The sequence below is a fragment of the Sphaeramia orbicularis genome, chromosome 21 (assembly GCF_902148855.1).
Source record: "Sphaeramia orbicularis chromosome 21, fSphaOr1.1, whole genome shotgun sequence".
NCBI classification, from domain to species: Eukaryota; Metazoa; Chordata; class Actinopteri; order Kurtiformes; family Apogonidae; genus Sphaeramia; species Sphaeramia orbicularis.
Genome location: NC_043977.1, coordinates 39,249,343 through 39,273,764, shown reverse-complemented (window position 1 = coordinate 39,273,764; position 24,422 = coordinate 39,249,343). Strand labels below are relative to the sequence as shown.

Below are 24,422 nucleotides of genomic sequence, written 5' to 3'. Positions count from 1 at the left end.
TTATGTGAGGGTGTCTTAAATGTTAGTACATTTTTCAGCCCAAATCAGGGAAAAAGCAATTGGTGAGGCCTAAACTATACATGCTGTACAAACCAAATGTAAAAAATAAAAGTAAAAAGGATTTAATGAGAATTTTGCAGAGACGTTTTTTCCTGCATGAACTGAGAGGTTATAGGTGAAGGTATGGAATGAACCCTAAGTTAACTAAAGCAAACTGTCATAATAATAATAAGCTTTTTGCAGAACTAACTGCTTCCAGGCTTGGTTTGTTTGCAGTTGTGAATAGTTGTGGGATTTTCTCTGCAGAAAGAAGCCACGATCCATAAACCCACATCTCTGCTCATCAGTTAATGAGAGCGTGCACTCCAAAGCCGGTTGCATCTTGTATACCTCCACACTCATATTTTTTTTTTTTGGTCTGAAATCTTGAGCTTGAGTGTTTGTTTAGCAGCAGTTGTAAACTTTGATAATAGGCCTTCTCCGTGTGGATGGCCTTGGGTCAACGGCCCATTATCGTCCCCTTGTCTGATGCACGTCATATGTTCTCGCTCTGTGTCCCCTTCTGTTTGTTTTTCCACTGCTGTTCTCCCAAATGAAATCCTCACCTAGTTTCAAATCAGGACCTGCCAGTCCCAGCAGACAGGATCATAACTGCACCAGAAGAAAATAGTTATGTTTGCTGCATAAAGGGTCCGAGTTTGTTTGGATTTTCTTTTCAGATTTGAGTATTAAAACACAAAAAAAAAATCAATGGTTGTTTGATTTAATTTTCTAAATACAAAATCTATAAAGAAATACAGTGCGTTTTTCTTTCATGGTTAAAAAGAGTTCAAGAAATTTAAAAATTAGATTTTTATTTTATACATTATAGAACAAAAAATAAAATCACATTATGAACACGAAAACGACATTTTTGTAAATCTCTAAGAGCAGATGTGTTAATTAAAAAGACAAAAAAACTGACCAGAACTGTGCTTTATAGGAAGAAGTTGGGTTGAAAAGCTTGTTCTGTGGAAGAAACTTTTTCATTAGATTAGTCAGTTATATTTTTATAGTATTTGTGTCGTAAATAGTATTAACAATTAAATATTACAATATTAGGTTTAACTACTTATCGACCTGGTCACTTCCTTACCAGTGTATGAATTACAGGTTGCTTTGCTGATTGTAACAGACTCCATTGTTTGGCTTTACTGTCAGTATTGATGAACACTGTTATCACAAATAATCTGAATTAAAACAGGTGGGGTATATGTTAGCTTTACTAAAATGGCAAACTGTATAATGTTTAGAACAGTTTTATAACAGTTGATTCATGTTGATTCAGTTCATTACTGAAAATAAATTATGTGAAAGTCTGCTGCAACATCTGTGGCATTCTTATGAGACTATTAGTCACTTCCGTCAGCTCTTCACAGTTATTTAACTGTGATTCATTGTGTTTCTCTAAATATTGACTAGGATCAAACCAGTCAAACACAGGGATGGCTGGTCTGAATGCAGTAAGTGTGAGACTAAGTTTTTATATGGCCATATCTTCCCTCAGATGCACACTTTCATCGCTTGATGAAATACTGTTTATTCTGTAAAATGCAAAATGGTATTAAAACCCTTTTTTTGTTTTACTGCTCTCTTTGTGACCATGAAAGAGCTATGTATTTCTGATTTAGTTTTTGTATTTTGAGTAGAATACTGACTATTTTTTGTTTTTTATGATCATATAATAATGGATGTATATGAGTGAGGATGTTTGTCTGTCCATCTGTCTGTCATCATTTTGTTTCTGAAGCAGAACTGGAAAACAGCTCAATATTTTTCCACATAATTTGCTTCAGTTTAACAGTAACATGATGCTTTTTTGTTTTTTCGTCTATTGCTGATCCATCATCTTGAAAGTGTGCTTTTTCAGCTGTCAGGGCAATTAATTGTTTTATGTTCAATGTGCCATTTTCTGCAACTACTTGACTCTTCCTCTTTATTATCAGTAACAAGTACCTTTTTTTTTTTTTTTTTTTGTGGGATTCATGCTGTGATGATGCTTGTTAATATCTATGTCTGAAAAGAAAATCCAATCACCAAAACATGCACAGGCCAGAAAATGATCTATTGTTGTGCGATTATCCATTATTTGGAAAGAGTCGACCATATCAGGTTGTGATGACAGACTGGTTCATGCATCCAGATGTGGTGACTGACAACCTGTGTCATGTTTTAATGCCCGTTCTGCCTTGCCACTGTGCCCCAGACCCTTCATAACTGGGTGAGCGAGGAGCTAGCTGGCAGGTCCAGTACTGCAGCCTTACTGTCCACTGAGGGTAACCAGGAAGAGAGGTGTAAGCAGGTAGAGCCCACCCCAGCATCCAATCACAACACAACACAGCAAAGCACGCAAATGCCCCGCCTGCCCAGTCAATAACCACCACCTTCAAGACTGAAAATGGAGTGTGGCATCTTTCACTTACCCCTACCATTTATGCTTTAGCTGTAACTACTTCAATATCAATGCCTTGCAAAATGATCACTCACCTTGTTATGCAACCAGCCGGAGAGAGCTGAGGTTTAATTGTGTTATTTTACCAAACGACAGGAAAAGCTTGATGCTTTGTGTGAATGGAGTTTAATGTAAACTTTATAGCTCAGTATCAGGACAGGAATGCTGTTTACTGTTGTGTGCTGTGAAGATTTTGTTTGTTTGACTCACTCTAACAACTTCTCACCAACCTGCATGTTCTTAACATTTTAATTTTCTAAAAACATATCTACAGAATTTAAAGCAGTTTTACTTAAGGTTAGTATGTTCATGAGTTATGTGTATAAATAGGACTTAAATCAGTAATACTTTTTGTTCATAACATGCTGTAATGCATTAATTCAGTACATTAATTTATTTATCAGAAGAGGCAGATATATGTTCTGCTGAACATACAGTTGAGGTTTTAACTTCTCATATTGACTAAATACAATCCAGCGTGAAAGTTTTGGTTACATTTAGGTGTGTAACTACACACTTGTAGTGGTAGCGATCTCTGTTAACGTTCATAAATATGTAACTGCTGAAGTTACATATTTACACATATTTACCCACCAGCCCTGTGCATAGTCACCAGATTTTGATGATGTGCAACATTAATTCATCTTTCAAGTAGAATCACCTCAAAAAAAATTTACTTTTTTTTTTTTTTTTGCCTTAATTTAATTCACTTTCTAGCCATACATTCATTCAAACATCATGCATCATAAGTCACTAAAATAAACCAAAGGAACATGAAAAATAAAACTAATCAGCAACTATTTGTCAAAATCATCATTAATTTTCTGTATGTCCAACACATCTGCAGCCAGATGTGCCTCTAAGTCTTAAGATTTTCCCAATGACACAGATTGTTTTAAGTTTCAGATCCTTTGGTGATTCTCTCCAAGCAGAGTGAGCAACAAATCTGAACACTAAAAAACACACACACCCACAGGTTCAAACACATAACACATGGAGTAAGTACTTACATAGTTTTAAAATTTTGGTTTTACCAGAACATGTGTCTTTTATAATGGACGTGATCAGTAACTTATTACCAGTTTTAATCTAGTACCTTCTGAAGGCCCGTCTGAGTTTGATCTACTCACTTGCATGTTGCAGCACTGAAATATAGTAACAGTGTCTTTGAATAGTTGTGCACAAGTGTTTCATTGAATGCAGCTTTGACTACTCACCTTTTTACCAACCTAACTTTTCTCTACAGGTTAAATTGTACCAAGAACTGTGGAGCTGAGAAGTTGGTTGTCATTGTTTCAGAACTATTAGATCTTTAAAAACCTCTTGTTTGTTTTTTCATAGAGTGTGAACTCAGTGAAGGAACAACAACCAAAGTGATTCATCTTTTCCTAGACAAGTGACTTGGCATGTTAGAAGCACACATGATTTAAAAAAAACTTCTGAAACTGTGAAATCTAACTTACCAGTATTTTCTAGAATGGCCTCAGTCTTAATGTGTTGTACTGAACTGTCCAGGCGGCCCAGGTGGTGCTGATCGCCTTGTTTGAGCTCAACACTCCAGAGTTCACCATGCTGCTGGGGGCCCTGCCCAAGACCTTCCAGGACGGAGCCACCAAGCTGCTGCACAACCACCTGAAGAACTCCAGTAACACCAGCAGCAGTGTGGTAAATCAAAAAAACCTTATGAACTGAAGGGCAACCAGCCCAATAGAGAATATCACAGTCTTTATATAGCACATTTATGTCAGTATTTTTACAACTAAAACACAACACGGTGGTGCAATGGATAGCACTTGTGCCTCACAGCAAGAGGGTCCTGGGTTTGATTCCAGCATCAGTTTATGAGGGTGGGACCTTTCTGTATTGAGTTTAAGCAATGCCTTGCCCGTCTCCACATTAAATATCTCGGCAAGTTGCTAGGACCAATGTTTTGGGAGACATTAGTAATTTTGGAATAAAATAGCCTTACAGTCACATTGTGTTGCCCATGATGGTTGACGGGAAGCGCAGTACCAGGCTGCATGATGGGAAATGAAGTTAAAAACAGGAACGACACATTTACTAGCTTCAGTCCGTAGATATCGGTATCAATATGACCTGTGGTTCCCCTCGGGTCAACATGCTAGTTGGTATATAAATCTACTCTGGACTGTTGACATAATGCAGGTACAGTTTTATTTAACACAGTCTTTATGAATCAGTGACATGAGAGATTGTGGACATATCTTTTGCCATAAAGGACCACCTTAAACACCCACCCCTCACTCTATAGAGGCTGATCTTGTTGATGCATATGCCGGCGCCTAAAGAATGTGACATGTTACTGATGCAGCTGCCTTATGTATTTCATCAGGGTTCTCCAAGCAACACCATAGGCCGGACACCCCAGCGCCACACCCCCAGCAGAACCAGCCCCCTCACCTCTCCAACCAACTGCTCCCACGGAGGACTGTCTCCAAGGTAACTAACCTCCTGTTATCAATCTGCAATACACCTTCTGACCTAATGCATGGCTGTGGTTTGTATTTGTACTCATTTTAGTCAGACTAACGTACAGCTTAACAAGAAAAGCAGGTGGTAGGACGATACTGAGTAAGCAGCTCAAAGAGGAGAGAACAGACACTTTATCCAAGTGATTCTAGGTACAAATACAAAGGTTTACAAATTACAGTCACACCTCTCACCCACTTGGCTCTTAGGTAACATATTTACAGTCCTGGAGCTATAAAATAACACTTTGAAGTTGGGACACTAAAATTAGACAGACATGAAGAAGAACTGTTGGGTATTTTTGTCTTATCTTATCTTATCTTATCTTACAAGCCAGATGCTGATAATCATAGTTTTCTAAATCTATTAAAATCCTCTCCAACTGAGCTGCTCATTCAGCTGAGGCACTGTACAGGTGTTCTATCTGCAAGCAGAACCCCATGAGCACACATCATTAAGATACTGCATTATAAAAGCACATGTAGTACAGGGCAAATAAATGTTTGTTTGTTTATTTGTTTAAAATGGATTCCCATCAGTTGCTACCAAGGTAACAACTAGTCTTCCTGGGATCCATCACTTAAAATAGCGCATACATCATTTTAATGCATACATATGAAGAGAAGTTTACAAAATAGGCAATAAAACAATTGAAACGTACAAATGTATTGTAACTTACAGATGTATTTCAAATGTGCTGTATAGACTTCCATTAATAACTTAAAAACCTAGTGTCTATGAATAAAGTGCTTTTAATCACCTAGAGAACTTAATGTAAATTCAGTTAAAATGTTCAGTTGCTAAAAATCAGCAGATTTAATAGTATTTGTAAATAAAATGACAATGCAATCAACAGCGCAGATCCAAAAATGTTACAAATAATAAAAGATGAAATGCGCTCACATTTTTTAAGTAATAAGTTAGCAAACTAATTACCTCAGCCTTTTCTGTGGTGAGTCAGTTCATCTCAGTATTATCTTTGTCTTCGTGAGCTCACCATAAATGTGTGACAGCTGTTATTTACGACACTACAGGGACGATCTAAACTCGTTTTCACTCATCATCACTTTATTTCACACAAACTCCTGCAGTTTTAAAGCAGACTAAATGAACACTTTGAGTGCTACTAGGCTTTACAGAATCAACATTAAATGAACAAAATTAATGACATAACCTGTGATGAAGTCCTCTCTGTAAGATACTGTTATAGTGATACTTTTTTGTGTCTCTGTGCACAGGATATTTTAAATGCCAAAACCAGTCTCACACTGCCAGCTTAAATGAATATAATGATTTCCACCTGATATCTGTGACATATTGATTTACTACATCAAGTCCAAATTCATCAAGTATGCGATACATCTCCCCCTTTTGTATTTGGACTGATTGAATGTAAAGCTGACTGTGGGATTCTGCTTCTTTCCTTATGCTCTCCTCTATATTAACGCTTTCCCTTAACCCTAAAGCTCAGACTAGTTTCTTTTTGTCTTTTCTCTTTCTCTTCCCGCACACTTGTTGTTTTTCTCTTTCTCCTCCCCTGTCTCGTCTCGTGGCCTCTTCGTGTTGTCCATTCCAATCCACTTTCTTGCCCCATTCTCTCCCTCTTTGTCTGTCCATCCTTCCCTCCCGGCCGCGCTGTGGCAACAGTCGGTTATGGGGTTGGGGTGTCGACGGACTGTCAAAGCACCCCCCTGCCCCTCCTCCTCCTCCTCCTCCGCCTCACTCCACCCCTGCTGCTCCCTCCTTAAGGGTCCTGCGCAGAGCGTACTCACCCAGGTAATGAGGCGGACTGAGACACACAGAAGACTAAAGCCCAATCCCAGTTCATCCCTTGGCCCTCCCCCTTATCCCTACCCATTGGCCCTTGCACTTGGCACTACTCCTTGAATGAAGCTGCAAGGGGTAGGGGTTGAAACATTCCCCTATGAAATGGGACAACCCTTCCAGACCTGTTACAGCATCAGCGGTCATCGATGCCACTATAAACAGATGCAACAAGTTTGTTTCCAAATGTATTCACCATGCCATCAGTACCTGTAACTGTCTCTGTTACATGGGCTTTGGTCGTCTTTTTGCGGCTATCAACTATAAACATCAGAAATGCGATCTATAACACATTGAAATGGCATTAAACGGTCGATCAAATCATTAAGTTGTTTACGAAGAAAATACATATATTTGTGTTTCTTTCATCACACTGCTGCAATTTTTACTGTTTATATCCATCTTGCCAATGATTCAAACAGAGTTATGGGAAATTCCTCATACCCCTCCGTTCATACTGTGGTCCTGAAAAATCTCTGCTTTAAGGGCCAAACAGCCCTCCGCCTTAGCCCCTCCCCTGCGTCTAATCGAGAATTGGGACAGCACTACCTCATCACATGCATGTATGCACAAAATGAAGGGGTAGGGGTAAGGGGGAGGGCCAAGGGGTGAATTGAGAATGGGCCTATACCTTCGACTAAAACAGACCCTGATCCTTTGTCCTTTTCCAGATTGCTTTTTTCCAAACCAGTATCTTATTTGTGAAATCATATTATTCTATCGTTAGTGATCAATGAGAAGCAGCAGAGCTTTGTTGGGTGTCTATTTCATAAGATACATAAAGGGTTAGCTTGGATTTTTTTGAAATGTATGAGGTGCTAATCAAATAGTCTGTATTTATTAGTCAATGGCGGGCATTACAGTGAGTATGATGCAGAAAGTAAGCAAGGTGTTTAATGAGGACAGCAGCAAAACAGATTTTAGCCAATTTAACTACTATCGTTATCACTTATAATCACCACAAAAGTAGAAGTTGTTTTTTTTTTGGTTGCCTGAACGCTTTATTAAAATTGAAAATGAAAAAAATTTAACATCAAGAAATATAAGAAACTGTACATATGTTTGAGAAATTATGAGACATGTATGTGACCTAAGTTGATAAATCTCACAGGTGGTCAAGGAAAGGAGATGTGCAGGAGATGTAATGAATCCAGATACATTTTTTTTTCAATGCAGCAGATAGTGCATAGTGTGATAATCATTAATTTTCATGGTGTAATACACATTGAAAGAGTATACCGCTGCAGCTTTACTTATTTGCAGTAGTTTCACCTCACAGAATACAGATGTTTCTTGATCCATTCTTCATGCTAACGTGTGACTCGAACTAACAAACAAATCAATGCATTGCTCAGCTTCTGTGTTGTTACTCCTGCCTCCTGTGAGTCATCCATCACAATTAATACACTCACTAAAGTCCATATACTTCATATAACCACACTTCAAAACCTCCAGGCTAACCCTTTGAGGTTTTTGCGCTGACTCTTTGTTTGCTAAATACTAATGTGTTTTAAAAGCATGTTGCATGGCTGCATATCAAAGTAATTCTTTGTTTCCTCTGTAGATGCTTGTTACATATGTGTTCTTTTCTGTCTGTGTTTGTGTGTTAGTATGATGGAGTATGACACGGAGAACATGAACTCTGAAGAGATCTACAGTTCACTGCGTGGCGTCACCGAGGCCATCCAGAGCTTCAGCTACCGGAGCCAGGAGGACCTCAACGAACCAATCAGACGGGATGGGAAGAGGGATGATGCAGTACGTTCATCATGTTTTGTTTATACACATAGTAGTCTCTTTTCCATTGAACATCTGCGCAAAACATCACCGATATTTGCTAAATGTCGAAAAAACAGAAGTGTGTAATGTCGTTTTTTCCATTAAACCACAAATGCGATGATTTGTTTATTTATTATTGTGAGATGACACAATAATAAACATGGCGACAAATGTAAATATCATGTTGATTTACAGATATATTCATTATTATTATATATTACCCCTCTATCCTGTACTAAATTAGAAAAAATGATTTGGTTTCCTGGTGTCTCCACACATACCACGCCATGTTTCTTTTAAAACTCTTCTTATTCGCTTGTTGTAATATCCATCAACATCCTTTTTTTTCTTTTTTTATTCACATGGCTCTAGTTGCGGAAAAAGGTCTTTCCATTGCAGTTTTGTGTGATATACCAATTGCGCTATGTCTGAAAAACCCCCTGGTGCCAGCGCAAAAACCTTTAATTGAAAAACGAGAGTTTTGGCGAAATTGTTTTTCCATTAGGCAAATTTTTAAGTGCAAGTTATATTTGCGCAATTTGAGAGTCAATGGAAAAGCGACTAGTGATAGAAGTAGAAAAAATATAAGTACTGATACCACACTGCAGAATTACTGCTTACTTAATGCCATTGTTCAGTAAATTGGTCCATGTCAGTGTTTTACTATTGTATGTGATGTGTTTGGATTCATATTGCTGCATTAGTTTGTATCTTGTGTTTTATTGCTGTAAATGTTTAAGGATGATCTCATGAGATTAGGGGAAAAAAGGTCTTGTTTTCCCCTTTGAGACACTGCATTTTCCAATTAATCTCAGAGAGTGTTCAAAGAAATTATATATTTTAAGATTTCAATTCATGAAGCAACACTTAATCCTTCAGTTTATCACAAAGTCAACACATTTCACTGAACAGAAAGATGAAAGACTGTAAAATGAAAAATAACCAACCCTGTTAGACAAATGTAGCAGAGTAAAAAGTGCAACATTTCCTTTAAGATGTAGTGGAATAGAAGTAAGAAGTTGCATAAAATAGAAGAAATATTCAACCAAGTACTAGTTCCTCAGATTGGTACTTGTGTACTTCTGGAGGAAAAGTACGTGATTGCATTCTACTGCTGTAAATACTTGAAGAGCATTAAATATTAGGACATTATGCAGTGTGACAGTTGTTTGTCTGTTTTTTAAAGGAAATCTTATCTTATACTGACCCTCCTTTACTGTTTTACAGGCTGGAAGAGAAGGAGTAGCGTCCTCACCAGGATCTGACGCCCGCCTGGGCTTAGACATGGTGGAAGGGGGTCGCACCGCTTTAGACAACAAGACATCGCTGCTCAATACACCATCACCCCGCTCCTTTGCTGGGCCTCGGAGTCGTGAGTTTGCCCCGTACGGCTACGGAGAAACCATCTGCACCTACGATAAGAGCGCCCTGAAGGAGGCCGTGTTTGACGATGATGTGGAGCAGTTCAGAGACTGTGAGTTCATGTGAAAACAAGCTGCCATCTTCTTGATATTAAACATGTTAGATCAATTTTACAATATGCTGCTTCTGTTTTGCAAAACAAAACTAAAACATCTTTATATTCAATACAACACGTACATGTGCAGTTCTATGCTGAAATAGCCACCATGTACCACTTTGAGGTACTGAGATACAGCACAGTTCTGGAAAAAGCACATTGGAGAACACTGGTTTTACTGTTTATATATCATTGCGCTTTTCATTTCTTTTTCCTTCTAGAAACTACTGACAGCATTTCCTTCAAATACCCAAAGAAAACATCGTCATTTTGAGCACTTATTTGCAGCTGTAAATGACACCTGTTCAAAATAACAAAAATGATTTCAGATCTCTAATGTTAAGAAAACAAGCTCACACAGTACTCTTTCACATCACTTTTTGCTGTTTTGATACTCATGGAAAAAAAATTCAAACGGCTTTGCCTGTGATTTTCAATCATACATTTCAGTGGTTTTCAGTGGAGTTTAGATCTACAGAATTAGAGTGGGATCTAATTTTTTCCAGATCTGCACTCTACTCATTAGCATTCATTTATTCATATCTGTACTTCATACATGAAGGCTTTTAGAAGCACCAGTTAAGAAAATAATGGGGAAAAATGTGGAATAGACATCCCTGCACATGGCCATCTTAACAGTGCAGATCTGATTTTTTTTTTATGTGCTGCATTTCACCAACATGACAAGTCTCAAAAGAGAATTAGTCTAGGCCCTCACAGTTAATTTTCAATTTCAAAGGAGGCAAAATGTCTCTGGTTGTATTAGGATAGACCTGAAGTACAATGAACTGCAAAAAAGCATTCAGTCATCAGCGGCAGACTTCTTGGTTTCTGTAAAGTGTGCCATCAGGGCTCCTCATTCAGCCGTTGTGTCATATTAAATGCTTTGATTCCATCCCATCATATCCATCCCATGAAACTCTCCAGGTGGATTTCTCAGTTCTGATTATGAAGAGGGAAGTGTTGTTAAAAGGGCTCATGTGCACATAAATCATCACCTAGAAAGGCACAGGCCAGTTTCTTCCCTCTACCCTTGAGCCAAAACCTTTCTGTCCACCACAGAAAACTCTCCAACCACACATGCTTTTCAGTCAGGTGTTTAAACACTGAAGTGAAACTTTTTGTACCATTTTACCACAAACACAGGTGCAGCAGCTCCGTTGCTGAAAGACACGATCCAGTCTGTGTGTCTGTTGTTGTTGTCATCACATCGTCTGCTCTGCACTCCTGCCTTATCTCCCCACTCCCCTTCCCCCTTTTCCATCTCCTCCTCCTCCTCCTCCTCCTTCCTCCACCTTCATCCCTCCACTCCCTCCTCTCCAGGCCGACGTCAGGAAAGTGGTGAAAACAAGATGACACTCCCCAAGGTGTTTGCTCCTGGTAAAGACGCCTTCCCCGCCTGACAGTTAACTCACTCACCCCTCACTCCTCTGGTCACATCATCCACTCATTAACATCACATTAACCTGCTCACTATCTTCTATCTGATTCCACATGGAACTGTTTCTTCACTAAATCCTACTTACAATTAAGAATGCTCTGGCTCACATTTATTAATAATCCTCTGTATTAAACCAAACCTTTGGGTCTTTATCTTAGTTTGACTTTCAGGTCTTCAAAATTGCTTCTAATCTGTAAAATTCTAAGTTTTGTGTTCACATTTAGAAATGTAATTTATGATCGTACAGACATGCAAACAAACACACTTCATATAAACATAGTCAAATCCATGTGTTTTGCGTTCTAGTGTGTCAACTCACATTCTAAACTTTAACATGTAACCTCTCTGCATTAAAATACCTTTAAATGACCAGGCATATGGTATATAATTTGGTGACGTGTACTTCATATCAATTGTGTCCAACAATGTTCAAATTAGGGTAAATGGGTAATATTTAAAGTAACAGTAAAAGTATTAAACAAGTGGTGCCAGGCACAATAAATCTCGCCCCTCACACATATTGTAGCTTATTTTGGCATCGATCCAGCTGATGTCAGCATATCAATTGCCTCTATATATGTGCCAAGTTTGAGGTAAATTGAAACAAAATCGATGTTTTTATAGACATTTGAAATCTCGCCCATTATAAGTAAATGGGAGAGAAAAAAAAAAGTTAAAAATTCATAAAAAATTTGAACTTTGACCTACTTTTCCCAAAATGTAATCACATCTAATTCTGGGTCATTGGCAATCTATAAACCCAATTTGATATGAATTCAACCAATAGTTTTGCTGCTAGATTGTTAACAAACAAACAAACCAAACCAAAAACAATACAGTAATTAATTAACGGCCTGTTTACTCAAGACCATTTTAAATGCAGTGTAACACAAGTATATGCCATTAAACCTAATGTGGATCAAACTATAATATATACTTGTCTGTAAACATGAATGTTGCCTGGGCCATGTTAGGCTGATTTTCATGAACAACAGTCATAGAAACAAAAACTTTCATAATCAACACTATGTTACAGACTCACCAAATTACCGCAGAGACCCTCCTATGGCAGAACTAGTATATGTGCACTTTACATAATCTGTGGTTGACCTGGAGTCTGCACACAGGGCTGTAAGAGCATGAATCTTAAATATAAGACTATTCTCTTCATTTCTGCTCACTGCTGATTATGGAATCAAGTTTACATCAATATAATCAAACGAACATGATTAGATATCAAACAATAAGAAGAATTTCAGAGAGAATAAGTTGCACTGAAGCAGAAAATCAGTCTCAACAAACAACTTGCAAATAAAAATGCAAGCTTTAGTTTAGTTTAACCATAAACTACAGAAAAACAGTCGCTGTCCAGTTGATAACTTTAGCAGAAACTCCGAGAAAATAAAGCGTAAGTAGTGAGCTTGTTTGTTGCCTGTCAAAACAGAAACTCCCGTCACTGCACTGAACAACATCCAGGATACTGAGTATCACTTAAAGACTCATTATTTAATGGGAAAACACCCCTGAAAAAAAGTATCCACACATATGGTATGCATCGGAACTGGACACAACAGCAACATTAAACAAGAAATGCAGCTTAAGCTGGACAGCTGGCAGCACATCACCAAAGTATGATCAGTGAACAAATAGATATGTTAGTAATAAAAGTATAATACCAAGTTTGTTTACAAGTTACATTTACTTTTGAGATTTTTTGTTACTTTTTTTCTCAGTGAGTTTTTATTTTCTCTCAAATTCACGTTTTTCATATTTAATTAATATCAAAGCTGAAAAGGTCTTTTAATTTGAGCATTTTAAGATTTGCCACCTTGTCTTTATACGAGGAAAGGCTCAGTGGATTTTGGTCGTGTACCAACATGAATATTTGTTATAATCATTGTTGTGCTGGTAGCTCGATGTGTTTTCCTTGTCAACTGACTACATTTCTAAACTAACAGTAGCATAGCGTTACCGCTGCAGAGAAATGGAGTGACCATGAGGATTTTTGTAGAGTAATGGAATTCACTAATGTCAACAAATGACCAGCTCCCAGCACAAAACTCTTGATATGAATCATGGAAATCACAAATGTCCCAAGGTGATGCTTTAAAGAAAAATTATAAGCAAATGGCGCAGTTCCACTTGCATCTTAGTGGTTTGTTTGGATTGCTACGGTTGTTGTGGGATTGTTGTGATTAGCTCTTTTGTCCCTGTGATAACAGAGGTTTATATGTGTCCCACCGGTGCACATAAATGTATTTTGAGTGTGTTCATAAGGATGATGTGTTTGTACTGACTCAGAGAGGCTTTCTTTGGTCCCGTACTTGGGTTAAGTGTGTTCCAGGCCTAACACTAACACTCTAATTATTAATAAAGAGGCTAAAATATAAAGAGTGATGGTAGATGAAGTCACTTTGAAACCTCAGTATATAGTGTGTGTCTGGGATGGGGCAAGATGTCTGTGGCTTTGGTTTTGATTGCAGCCCAAAGTGTAATGACTTCCTCTCCTTCTCTTTTGGCGATCAGTCGGTCAGGACCACTCAGACCTGGTAGCTGACCTGCTCAAGGAGCTGTCCAATCACAACGAGCGTTCTGAGGAGCGAAAAGGCGCCCTGGTGGAGCTGCTGAAGATCACACGAGAGGACAGCCTGGCTGTGTGGGACGAGCACTTTAAAACCATCCTGCTCCTGCTGCTGGAGACACTGGGTGATAAAGATGTACGCTGATACCTCTGCATAGGACTCTGAATGTGTTTGTGTGGGCAGTCAAAATAGAATGCAAGCACTGTTGGGTTGATGCTTTTTTTTTTTTTTTTTCTTAGGAATTTTACAACAAAGAAAAGCTTTTTTAGGCTGTTGGATTACATCTTACTTTAGTAATTCCCATTATACAGAGCAGCCAATCATACTGTAATAATTAACTTCATTTAAAATGTGGTTCATATGGAACCTCTTTTGTAAATGTTACAAAATGCTTCACAGAAAATAAATAAAAATAACACAAGTGGTTCCAGGCACAACAAACCCCGCTCCTTGCACATATTGTAGCTTATTTTGGCATCAATCCAGCTGATGTCATCCTGTCTATGTGTGTGCTGATTATCAGCATATCAATTGCCTCTATATATGTGCCAAGTTTGAAGTAAATTGAAACAAAATTGATGTTTTCATAGACATGTGAAATTTCATCCATTATAAGTAAATGGGAGAAAAAAAAGAGATTTAAAAAATTTGAACTTTTCCCAAAATGTAATCAGATCTGTTCTGGGTCACTGGTAATTTATAAACCCAAACTGGTATGAATTCAACCAATGGTTTTGCTGCTATAGTGTTAACAAACAAACAAACAAACAAACCAAACCAAAAATAAACTTGCCTCCCCTTCAGGGGGTGGGGTAATAGTGAACATACACTACATCAACAAAAATATTGACACACATCTCACCATTATTATCATAGTAAAAATGTTTATGTCAGTTGTGGTCAATAATTATTGCAATCAATTTTTCAATATTTACAGATCAACATTTTAAGTTTGCATCCACAGTGAGAGTTGAAGAAACCAAACCAACCATTATTTATGGTCAGAACTTGAAAAATGGATCTGAACTCAGAGGCAGAACTTTCAAAAATAATTATATTTAATTGTATGATGCTAAAATGTTCACCATTGACTCATTTTAAGTAAAAAACTGAAGCATTGTGTAGGTGTAGATAAACTTAATTAACCTTAAAGACAAAGTAAAAACATTTATTGCAAATACATTTACTGCAATGTACAATTTTATATTCTAACATGTGGCTCCCAGTCCAGTTAGCAGTGACACACCTGAGTTCAACATGTCTCTTTTGTCTGTATGTTCATTGTGTCAAATAAATAAGCCTTAAAAAACTTTAAATGGCAGTAGAATGATAAAACAGTAGTAGGTTTTAGAAGAAGAAAAAAAAAAAAAATCATAGTTTGTACAGGTCTTCAATCTATCCATGTGAGACTGAGTCTGTGGGTCTATATTATTACAGTATTGTATAGTGAGTCAGAGAATGTCTTCTTTCCTGCACCAACTGCTCATGTCTTTGTCTTCCACAGCACACCATCCGAGCCCTGGCCCTGCGTGTGCTCAAAGAAATTTTAAGGAACCAACCGGCCCGCTTCAAAAACTATGCCGAGCTGACCATCATGAAGACGCTGGAGGCTCACAAAGACTCCCACAAAGAGGTGCTCAGAGTCCACTCCACAACAGGACGATATGGGGTTTCTCACATCTAAATAACCTGACTGCATTCTTATAACATTTTAGTACATTAAAGGAAAAATAAAACCTGACTGTAAATCACTGTTTTTGTCAAGGTCAGTGACAAAAGGTAAAAGGTGTATGAAACAGGCTGATGTCCAAAGGCTAAAAAACTGCAATGGTTCAAAGGTCTGCAGTGTCCTCATCAATAAAATTCAATGACAGACTTCACAATGTTGTCAGTGACAGGAACAATAACCTTAGCTGATAGTAATAACCTTTGAACTCTAGCTACAGTCGCTACGTTTACATGCACTCTAATACTGTACTGGTGCGAGTGCAGGACATTAAAGAAATATAGCATTTTCTGATAAAGGCATGTGGAATATGCTGGTAGTATTCTAATTTGTACATGTTTGAAGCACATTCAGACCTGCATCTCTGTGTTGGATACAAATCAAACAGCCAGTTTTCAAGGTTTTCAAGTTCACACATCTGACTGGAAGAAGAAATACACCTACATTTAGACATTATAACAAAGTTGGATGTCAACATGACCTTGTGCAAATATATGCAAATATCCAAAAATCAATGGTATATCAATTCATTGATGTATCCAGAAATGGTCCAAATATCATAGTTTCAAGAACAGCAGAAGGCCTGTCTCCTGGTGGAATACTTTGAAAAATCTATATACTCTACATAAGCTAAATACTAATTTTGTTATTAAAGTAGTGTTGTCAAACAAATAAAATTTTAATCAGATTAATCACAGGGTGGCTGAGGATTAATTTCGATTAATCTCAATTAAATGTCATACATTTTTAATCTGTTTTAATCACGTTTCATTTTGCATGAGCAAACAGACTCAAGAAAAAAGGCAATATATATGCACTGAACGTGTTTGTCGCAAGCGGAACGACGCATTAGCCGAAGTGCTAGCAGAATCCACTGGACATAACTGCCCCAAATGTGTTGCCAGAGACGTTCAGAGTCATTCTGTGCTGCAGATGGGTTAAGTGCGTTAAAATTTTTAATCAGATTAATCATGATAATGGATTAATCTGTGTTAATGCACACCCCCCCTCCCCCCACTGACGAAATGCACGTGTGTGCACCCCCCCATTACACACTGCCACATCAACAGATGAATTCCACAGGCAACACTGACTGTATCGAATGGTTCAATAAATCAGTTATTAAGGAATATGACATGCTTTTTTCATGAAGTACAGAAACAATATTTAGCTTTTATTCTTATAGACCCTATTGAAAGAGAAATTCAGGTTCTCAGGAAAATCGCCACTTACCAATTAATCGTTAATCGATCGATAGGGTCAACCAACTTATGATTAATGGATTAATCGATAATTTGCATCCCTATTTCTGATATTTTTATCTATCAGATGTGTCGAGTAATTAACCATGTAAATCTAAAATCTTAACCATGTAAATAGTTTATTATGAATATAGTAAATAATATATAAATCTGAGAACCTGAATATTTAGTGAATGCAAACACAGTCAGTATATGACAGGATCACACTGGAGAGTCCTCAGAGTCAGTTATGCAGAAAGATTGTTTTAAAGTGTTAAAATGAACCTTCAAAACTTTTGGATTTAGATTAAATTTCATGTCTCTGTTCCTGAAGACACACCACACCATCTATCAGCAGGTTAAAAGGTTTGGAGACTGAAGATGATGGGCAGACCTTTTATTTTTTATATATATGCTAATGTTTGCTTGTGTGTGTTTAGGTGGTGCGTGCGGCTGAGGAGGCAGCGTCCACCCTGGCGGGCTCCATCCACCCAGAGCAGTGCATAAAGGTGCTGTGTCCCATCGTCCAGACCGCCGACTACCCCATCAACCTGGCTGCTATCAAGATGCAGACCAAAGTCATTGAACGCATCGCCAAGGATTCATTGCTGCAGCTGCTGCCTGACATTATCCCAGGACTCCTGCAGGTGTGAGACTCGGCGGTTTAATCAGAACTTTGTGAATTTTATTAACCTTGAGGAGAAATTTGTCTTGTACACAGAACAACAGTCCCTTACGTTCTATAAAATAAAACTTAAATCCTGTTTTCACTCGATTAGTAATATTTGTGCACTGCTGGTATTTTGTAATAATTGCTGAGTGTTTTTCTGATCTTAATTCTATTCTTATTACTTTTTATAAGGTTTAAAATTTCTTTTTTGAAGTTTGTAATAGTTGCAAAACTTTGTCCTCAAATATGAAGCAACATAGAGGATCTGCTGATATATTTGTTGCAGACTGTGAATGGGATTAGCTTTGTTTTCTAGATTAGTTTAAATTTGATGATCATATTAGTTTGCTCATATATACTTTTTTTTTTCTTATTCTTACTCGACAGTTCAGACAAAATTATCTTTATTTTGTATTTTCCTAGAACTTAATAGATGCCCCACATGCCTCCTAAAGGTAAAATTTTATAGAGAAAAGACAAATATCAGATAAAGACAATTTTGAGGAACATTCACAAGGTTATTAAAGTGCTTCACAAAAAAATAATTAGAAATATCACCTTTAAAATAGTAATAAGGGACAGTGTACAACTAGCCTGTTGTTATTGCAAAATAAACAGGTTGATGCAGGACGATTACCCTGGAGGGGTTTATTTCACAGTAATGATTTACATGCTTCTTACCTTACTTACCTGCTTATTCCATGGCTATTTACTAAAGAATTTTGCCCAACAATATTGATTCAAATAGGATTTGTTTGATTGTTTGAAAGTGATTTAATTGCGTCTGATAAATTAGATTCTGTACATTGAACTGCACATGGTCCACGACAGAAGAAAACTGACACAGAATAACATCTCTGACCAATCAGACGAGAAAACTCAACAAAGCTGACAACAGAAAATATTGTCCTCTGAGCTACATGTTGTATTTAGAATGAAAAGTTTGGAGAGTTTTAAAAACATATTTTAGCAGCCTGGCAGCAGAGTTGATATTTGTACTTATTTGGCTCAAATGATGCAAATGCAGGAGGTATTTGGGGACAAAAAGTGCAGAAACGTTCGTGTCGGCTCCAAAGAGGCTTATTTGGACAATGTTCATATTTGGACACGGGGAATTATTTGCCTTATTTGTCCCTGGAAATGTTTGCGTGTACTCTGCACTCTTTGCGACTCCTCCCCCGTTCCTGCTGACCCCGCGTATGTGTGTATGCATGTGTGTGTGTGTGTGCGTGCGGTGCCTGATGCTGCCTTGTGTCTCCGCAGGGCTATGACAACACAGAGAGCAGCGTTCGCAAGGCCAGCGTGTTCTGTCTGGTGGCCATCTACTCTGTGATTGGAGAGGAGCTTAAACCCCACCTGGCACAGCTCACGGGCAGCAAGGTATGAACCGAAACAGCCCGCAAGACTTTACTTACACACACACACACACACACACACACACACACACACACTCAGAGTTACTAGAACCCTTCACCAGGCGTAGACCCTTATCATCTTCCCATGTTGTTATTTCTCAGCCAGTTTCAACCGGCTGTCCAATTAGAAGGCCCAGGGTTATATTTGCCCTAGTTTCACTACGACATGCGTCCTTGGATTACATAAAGGTGGGGTTCTGAGGGTCAGGTTCACCTCGATGGAGGAACTTGCCCTAATCTTGTGTTGCACAGCTGGTTATCTAAGTGTCCACCACCCCGTGTTTGACACCTGGAAGTAACTGTCCTCTACATTTTCTCATTTGCAGATGAAGTTGCTGAACCTGTACATCAAACGAGCCCAGACGACCAACAGCAATAGCAGCAGCTCCTCCGACGTCTCCTCTCACAGTTAATGGACGGAAGTGTTTGTAGGAGGCCTGGAGATGGACGGCTGACCTGGACCTGGCTGTACTTCTTCCAGACTCCTCCACCTCTGCTTTCCCTCCTCCTCCTCCTCCTCCTCCTCCTCCTTGTAACAACCCACGCTCACTTGTCCACCTGTTTGGAGGGAATCCTATCCACAACCTGTGCGTCGTCTAGTTCCTCCTCCCCACTTTTGTTCTAGAAACTTCTGAATGTAACTGTGTATCGGCTCTAGACTAGTGGGGAGGGAATCAGAATTTGGAGTTTTTCATAAAAGGAAAATGCACTTTCTCTTCCGTCATGGTTCCCACACCATCCACCACGACTTTCCATTCTTCCTCAGCCCTCAGATTCAGTTCGATGGGAGGGGGGATCTGCATCGTTGTGCAGGATACGTTGCTGTCAAATCAACTAGAGTTAGTGATGAAATGTCATTTGGCTGGCCCAGTGATGGTAAAGCGATTTGGGATTGAAGTTAGGGAGCATAAAACCAAATATTGCAAGAAAAAATAAGTAGATGTAAGGGAACAATGTGAAAAATAGAAAGCACTCTATGTGCATTTTAGTTAATATTTTAAGTTAACTGATGGTCTGGGCTCACAGAAGCCTGTACTCTGATTGTAGTCTTCGAACTTAATAAAGAAGTCCCCCTTTCATGAAAACACTTTCACTCAGTGGTTAAAAGTGGTTAAAATTGTAACTTGCAGCTCCAAATTGACAATCCTTAAAAGAGTGCGCAAGATCGGTTCTCTGTAAAGCTGCATTAATACAGTTATGTGAGAGTCACAATCAACACACAGAGGGTCAAAGCTGAGCCCATTTACAGATTTAATGCCTGTATTTTCACACTGAACTTTCTGCGTAAAGCTTGAAAACCGTGGGCTTTTCTTCAAGACGCTGCCGGTTTGCGGCAACTTCCCTGTAAAATCTGAGGCTGCTGCTCAGTCAAAGGTACGTCTGTCTGAAGAGGAGGTCCTTTTGTAAATACAACTGATTTTTTTTCCTGTTCGGAGCTGGGAGTGCAGTCCGAGACAGTCCGAAAGACAAAAACAGGCCTTATTCACTTTAAACACACTAATGTTTGTTGACTACGGAGAGTGAGTAGGATGTACAGCACTGTAACTCTTGGCTCTCAAAAAATGTGAATCTACAGGACTGACCCGTGTTGATGCAAATACAGTATTAGTTGTTTCCTCTGATCTCCTTCGGTTCTGTTTCATGTAACTACAGCTTCTGCAATAACCACACTAATAGAGATTTTGTACATACACTTTTTGACCACTGCTTTGCAAAAAGTTTACAATATGGGAAAAAAAAAAAAACCTGAAAGAAAAAAGCGGAACAGTTGACTAGCTCACTTTTTGCACGTTAGCAAACTAGCTTGCATGTACAGTAATCTGCAGCACGTCAACTCTGTGCTGTGTTGAAGGGCCCAGATCTTTGGCTGTTAAAGTGCACTTGTAACATCATCAGATAAGTTATCTCTGATTTCATGTTTCAGCAGAGGACGTAGGGCTAACCACACCAAAACCACACAGTGGGTTTCTGAAAAATTAAAGCTGGGAAAAGTAAAATGACTTCAAGGCTCTGATGTTTGAGTTCAGAACTGAGTCTGAAGTGTCAGGAATTTCAAAGGGGCAATTTGTAAAGTTACGATTAAATAAATAAATAAATAACTCCATTCATTAAGTGAATGAGACAGCGTTTTACAGGATTATTGTAATATTGGAGTTCACATGAAATCCAGCAAAGACAGGACTGCTAGCTTACACTCCTCACCTATGACGTCAACTGTAGTTTTTAAGAAAGAAAACAATGACAGCAAAACCCTGTCAGCACCATTATGAAAGGTTTTTTTTGTTTGTTTTTTTTTGTGGTTGGTGTTATTTGTTGTACTAAAGATGTGCTTCACTGAGGTCGGAACACTTACTTTTTCTGCTACATATAATTGGCTTAATTTGGTATCATTTGTTAAATTAGGGTCCTGTAAAAGACATTTTGGGTTTTAGCTGAGTGGCTTTTCCACTGAAAATGGGCCAATGTGGTTATTTAAGTTAATAAATGTACAAAATGTACATGTGTATAATTTTAAAAATGGTATCAGATTTTGCATACTTAGCCACCTTTGTAAGACGACAAGAAAAGTCACAAGTTCTGCTTGGGCGTTTATTACTTACTACTCCACCAGTGGAAACCAACACTAAGGTTTACTCTTGTTTTATTTCTGTCCCTTCTTTCCTTTGCCGTTCCTTTGGTTTTTTTACCAGAAGTCCGCGGTGGTGCTGATAATGGTTGCTTTCTAAGAGCTTCTTGTCGACAGTGTATATCTTCTTATGTTGCGTTGAGGGCAGACTCGATGCTACAGTGATTCAATCAGGATGGGTCAGGGGTGGTTAGCATGCTAACTTCAATGCATATCTCTGCAACGCAATGTCTTTGACATGTCTTAAAAACCTCCGTGATAATTGTTGTTACAAATATTACAAATTGTCCCTTTAAAATGAATCTCATGTTAAGTTGATGGGTTTATTATAGATTTCATAATATAAGCATTCAGTTGGAATTTATTTCTCCAACAGGAATACATTTTTCTTCAAAGATATAATTTGCTTAATTTTTTTGTATCGTAGGACAGGATCATATGTATTTATTGTGATTTTTAAATTCTATTATTTCCCTTATTTGCCAACTTGTAGCAAAGTAGTAATAATAACAATAATGAAAATAAGTGTTCCTGATTTTTTTTGTTTTGTTTTGTTTTTTTGTTAAATTAGGGTCCTGTAAAAGACATTTTGGGTTTTAGCTGAGTGGCTTTTCCACTGAAAATGGGCCAATGTGGTTATTTAAGTTAATAAATGTACAAAATGTACATGTGTATAATTTTAAAAATGGTATCAGATTTTGCATATTGGTACTGGAGAGCCTTGTACACGCTGTAACACACTCATCTGCGCTCTAGCTGACTGTTTTCCCTTTAACAGTTTTATCTGTTATTCAGCTTTGTTTTGTAAAACGGGGCTGCATCCACCCACAGTGAATTCAAGTTTACCGTTCACCACTATACAACCGTCGAACGCTAGTCACATTACTGGTTCCTAGAAGCAGACATGATGGTATTCCTCGCAAACTGTTCACTATGCATGTTATACAGTACACTGTCTTTCTTTTTGTCTTAATGGTCATGTAATATTCATACCTGTATTTATATATTTTATTTTATCTTATTTTGTTTTCTCATGATAAACTGTACAGAAGGTTTTTTTTTGTTAACATCCACCTGTGATAGATTTGCAACAATGTAAAGAAATTGTTTGCTCTAGAAATAAACAGACCAAGAGTTGATATGTTTTCTGTTTTTCTATCCCAGGCTGCATAATTATTACCTGTGTTACATAAAGTTGACAGAGTCAGTGAAAGCTCATGCGAGTCTTCCTCATTTTCTTCCTCCTGTGCAGGTTGAACCTTGTTCCGTGGTCTCGGCCGGGACTCTGGCAGCAGTATTGCCCAGTTGTCCATCCATTTACGAGCACATGCATCCGAGCACTGAGGTGTGCTTAGCCGCTCTGTGTAAACATTAACCTGATCAGACTTTGAGATGACCTGTGTCTAATCTTTGGTCCTTTTGAGAAGTTCCGACTGGACCAGCAGCTGCAGCCGTTTGTGTTCACTCAGGTGACCCCACACTGGTTTCACGTTTTTAAACAACACATGTATTTTTAGGAAATATAGCTGTAAAGATAAGAGTGCATGGTGTCAAAACCCAGTGCCCTTCCACTGATCAATAGGAGAATGTAATAACCACAGACTTTTATTCAAGTCCAGTTTCAAATGGAGTACTCCACTACATCTCACAGGTAAATACTGAACAATTTACTGCATTACATTTGGCTCTTTTGTCTGAATACAGTTTGTCATCGTTGTGTCAAGGGAAAACCAAACCTGGTAAACTTGTAGACCCAAAGGAGGAAATGTTCCTTTATGGGTTTAAAATCTCTGTTTTAACCCAAACAGCCCCCAGTTACACAAACCATCTACAGATATAAACTGTTTAATCCTGTAAAGCCTGAACCATTAAATCACTGACAGAAAATTCCAGTTCTTTGAAACTGGAGCATTTATTGGTTCTTCTGAACAACCAAAAAAATTTGTTTTCAAATATAAATTTCCCTGTATGAGTTTCAATTTTGTATCATATTTGATACATCAGGTCTCAATGCTCAAATACTATTTTTGAACAAACAAAAACATAATATAACACAAACGTCTAATAAATTGGTAATTCCTTTTCAAAACTGGCAAAGTTCTGCCTCCTTCCTCATTAATGACAGTCTTGTAGTGTCACTGGAAAGGCCTCTGGTGAACAAATTCCTCCCCCCAGTGGATTATCCATGTATTGCATGTATCTAATTGTATACATCAGGTTTTTCAAGGGAAAAAATCACACTGATGATGTAGAGGGCTTCAAAACTCATGTATGAAGTATGATACATTTGGTGTTATCAGGTTAATACCTGTTTATAAACCTTATCCTATCAATACATGTAAATAACTGGTATAAAATGCAGTTTGCCATCTGTTCATGGCCATCAGATATGACCCATTTAGACGTTCAGAGACCGTCATCTTCTACAACATTAATTCACCAGTAAAACCCATGGAGTTGGATCAATGACAGTGGATGGACACTCACGTTGTTATATTCAGTTAGCAATATCTTTGCTGAAAAAGTAACTTTTTCTTTATTTTTTCTGTTTTGATATAATTAACTTTAAACTTACTCTGAGTTTTCATGACAATCTATATGATCTGTGAATTACGTAG

At 38.1% G+C, this 24,422-nt stretch overlaps 1 protein-coding gene across 28 annotated transcripts in view; it reads left to right on the top strand.

Annotated features, from left to right (window-relative positions):
- clasp1a (cytoplasmic linker associated protein 1a) overlaps positions 1 to 22,943 on the top strand; it is a 113,257-nt gene extending 90,314 nt beyond the window's left edge. For 14 of the 28 annotated variants that reach the window (XM_030124108.1, XM_030124120.1, XM_030124112.1 and 11 more), the window contains 12 exons: positions 2,246 to 2,341; positions 4,007 to 4,156; positions 4,845 to 4,951; positions 6,629 to 6,757; positions 8,416 to 8,563; positions 9,812 to 10,058; positions 11,427 to 11,483; positions 14,071 to 14,261; positions 15,631 to 15,759; positions 17,534 to 17,740; positions 19,027 to 19,143; positions 19,505 to 22,943. In XM_030124108.1, coding sequence (XP_029979968.1) covers positions 2,246 to 2,341; positions 4,007 to 4,156; positions 4,845 to 4,951; positions 6,629 to 6,757; positions 8,416 to 8,563; positions 9,812 to 10,058; positions 11,427 to 11,483; positions 14,071 to 14,261; positions 15,631 to 15,759; positions 17,534 to 17,740; positions 19,027 to 19,143; positions 19,505 to 19,591 — 1,665 coding nt within the window. In that variant the 3' untranslated portion in view covers positions 19,592 to 22,943. The remainder of the gene's footprint in view (positions 1 to 2,245; positions 2,342 to 4,006; positions 4,157 to 4,844; positions 4,952 to 6,628; positions 6,758 to 8,415; positions 8,564 to 9,811; positions 10,059 to 11,426; positions 11,484 to 14,070; positions 14,262 to 15,630; positions 15,760 to 17,533; positions 17,741 to 19,026; positions 19,144 to 19,504) is intronic. The other 14 variants (XM_030124132.1, XM_030124137.1, XM_030124126.1 and 11 more) reach the window with 6 other exon arrangements.
- Positions 22,944 to 24,422: the final 1,479 nt, after the last annotated feature.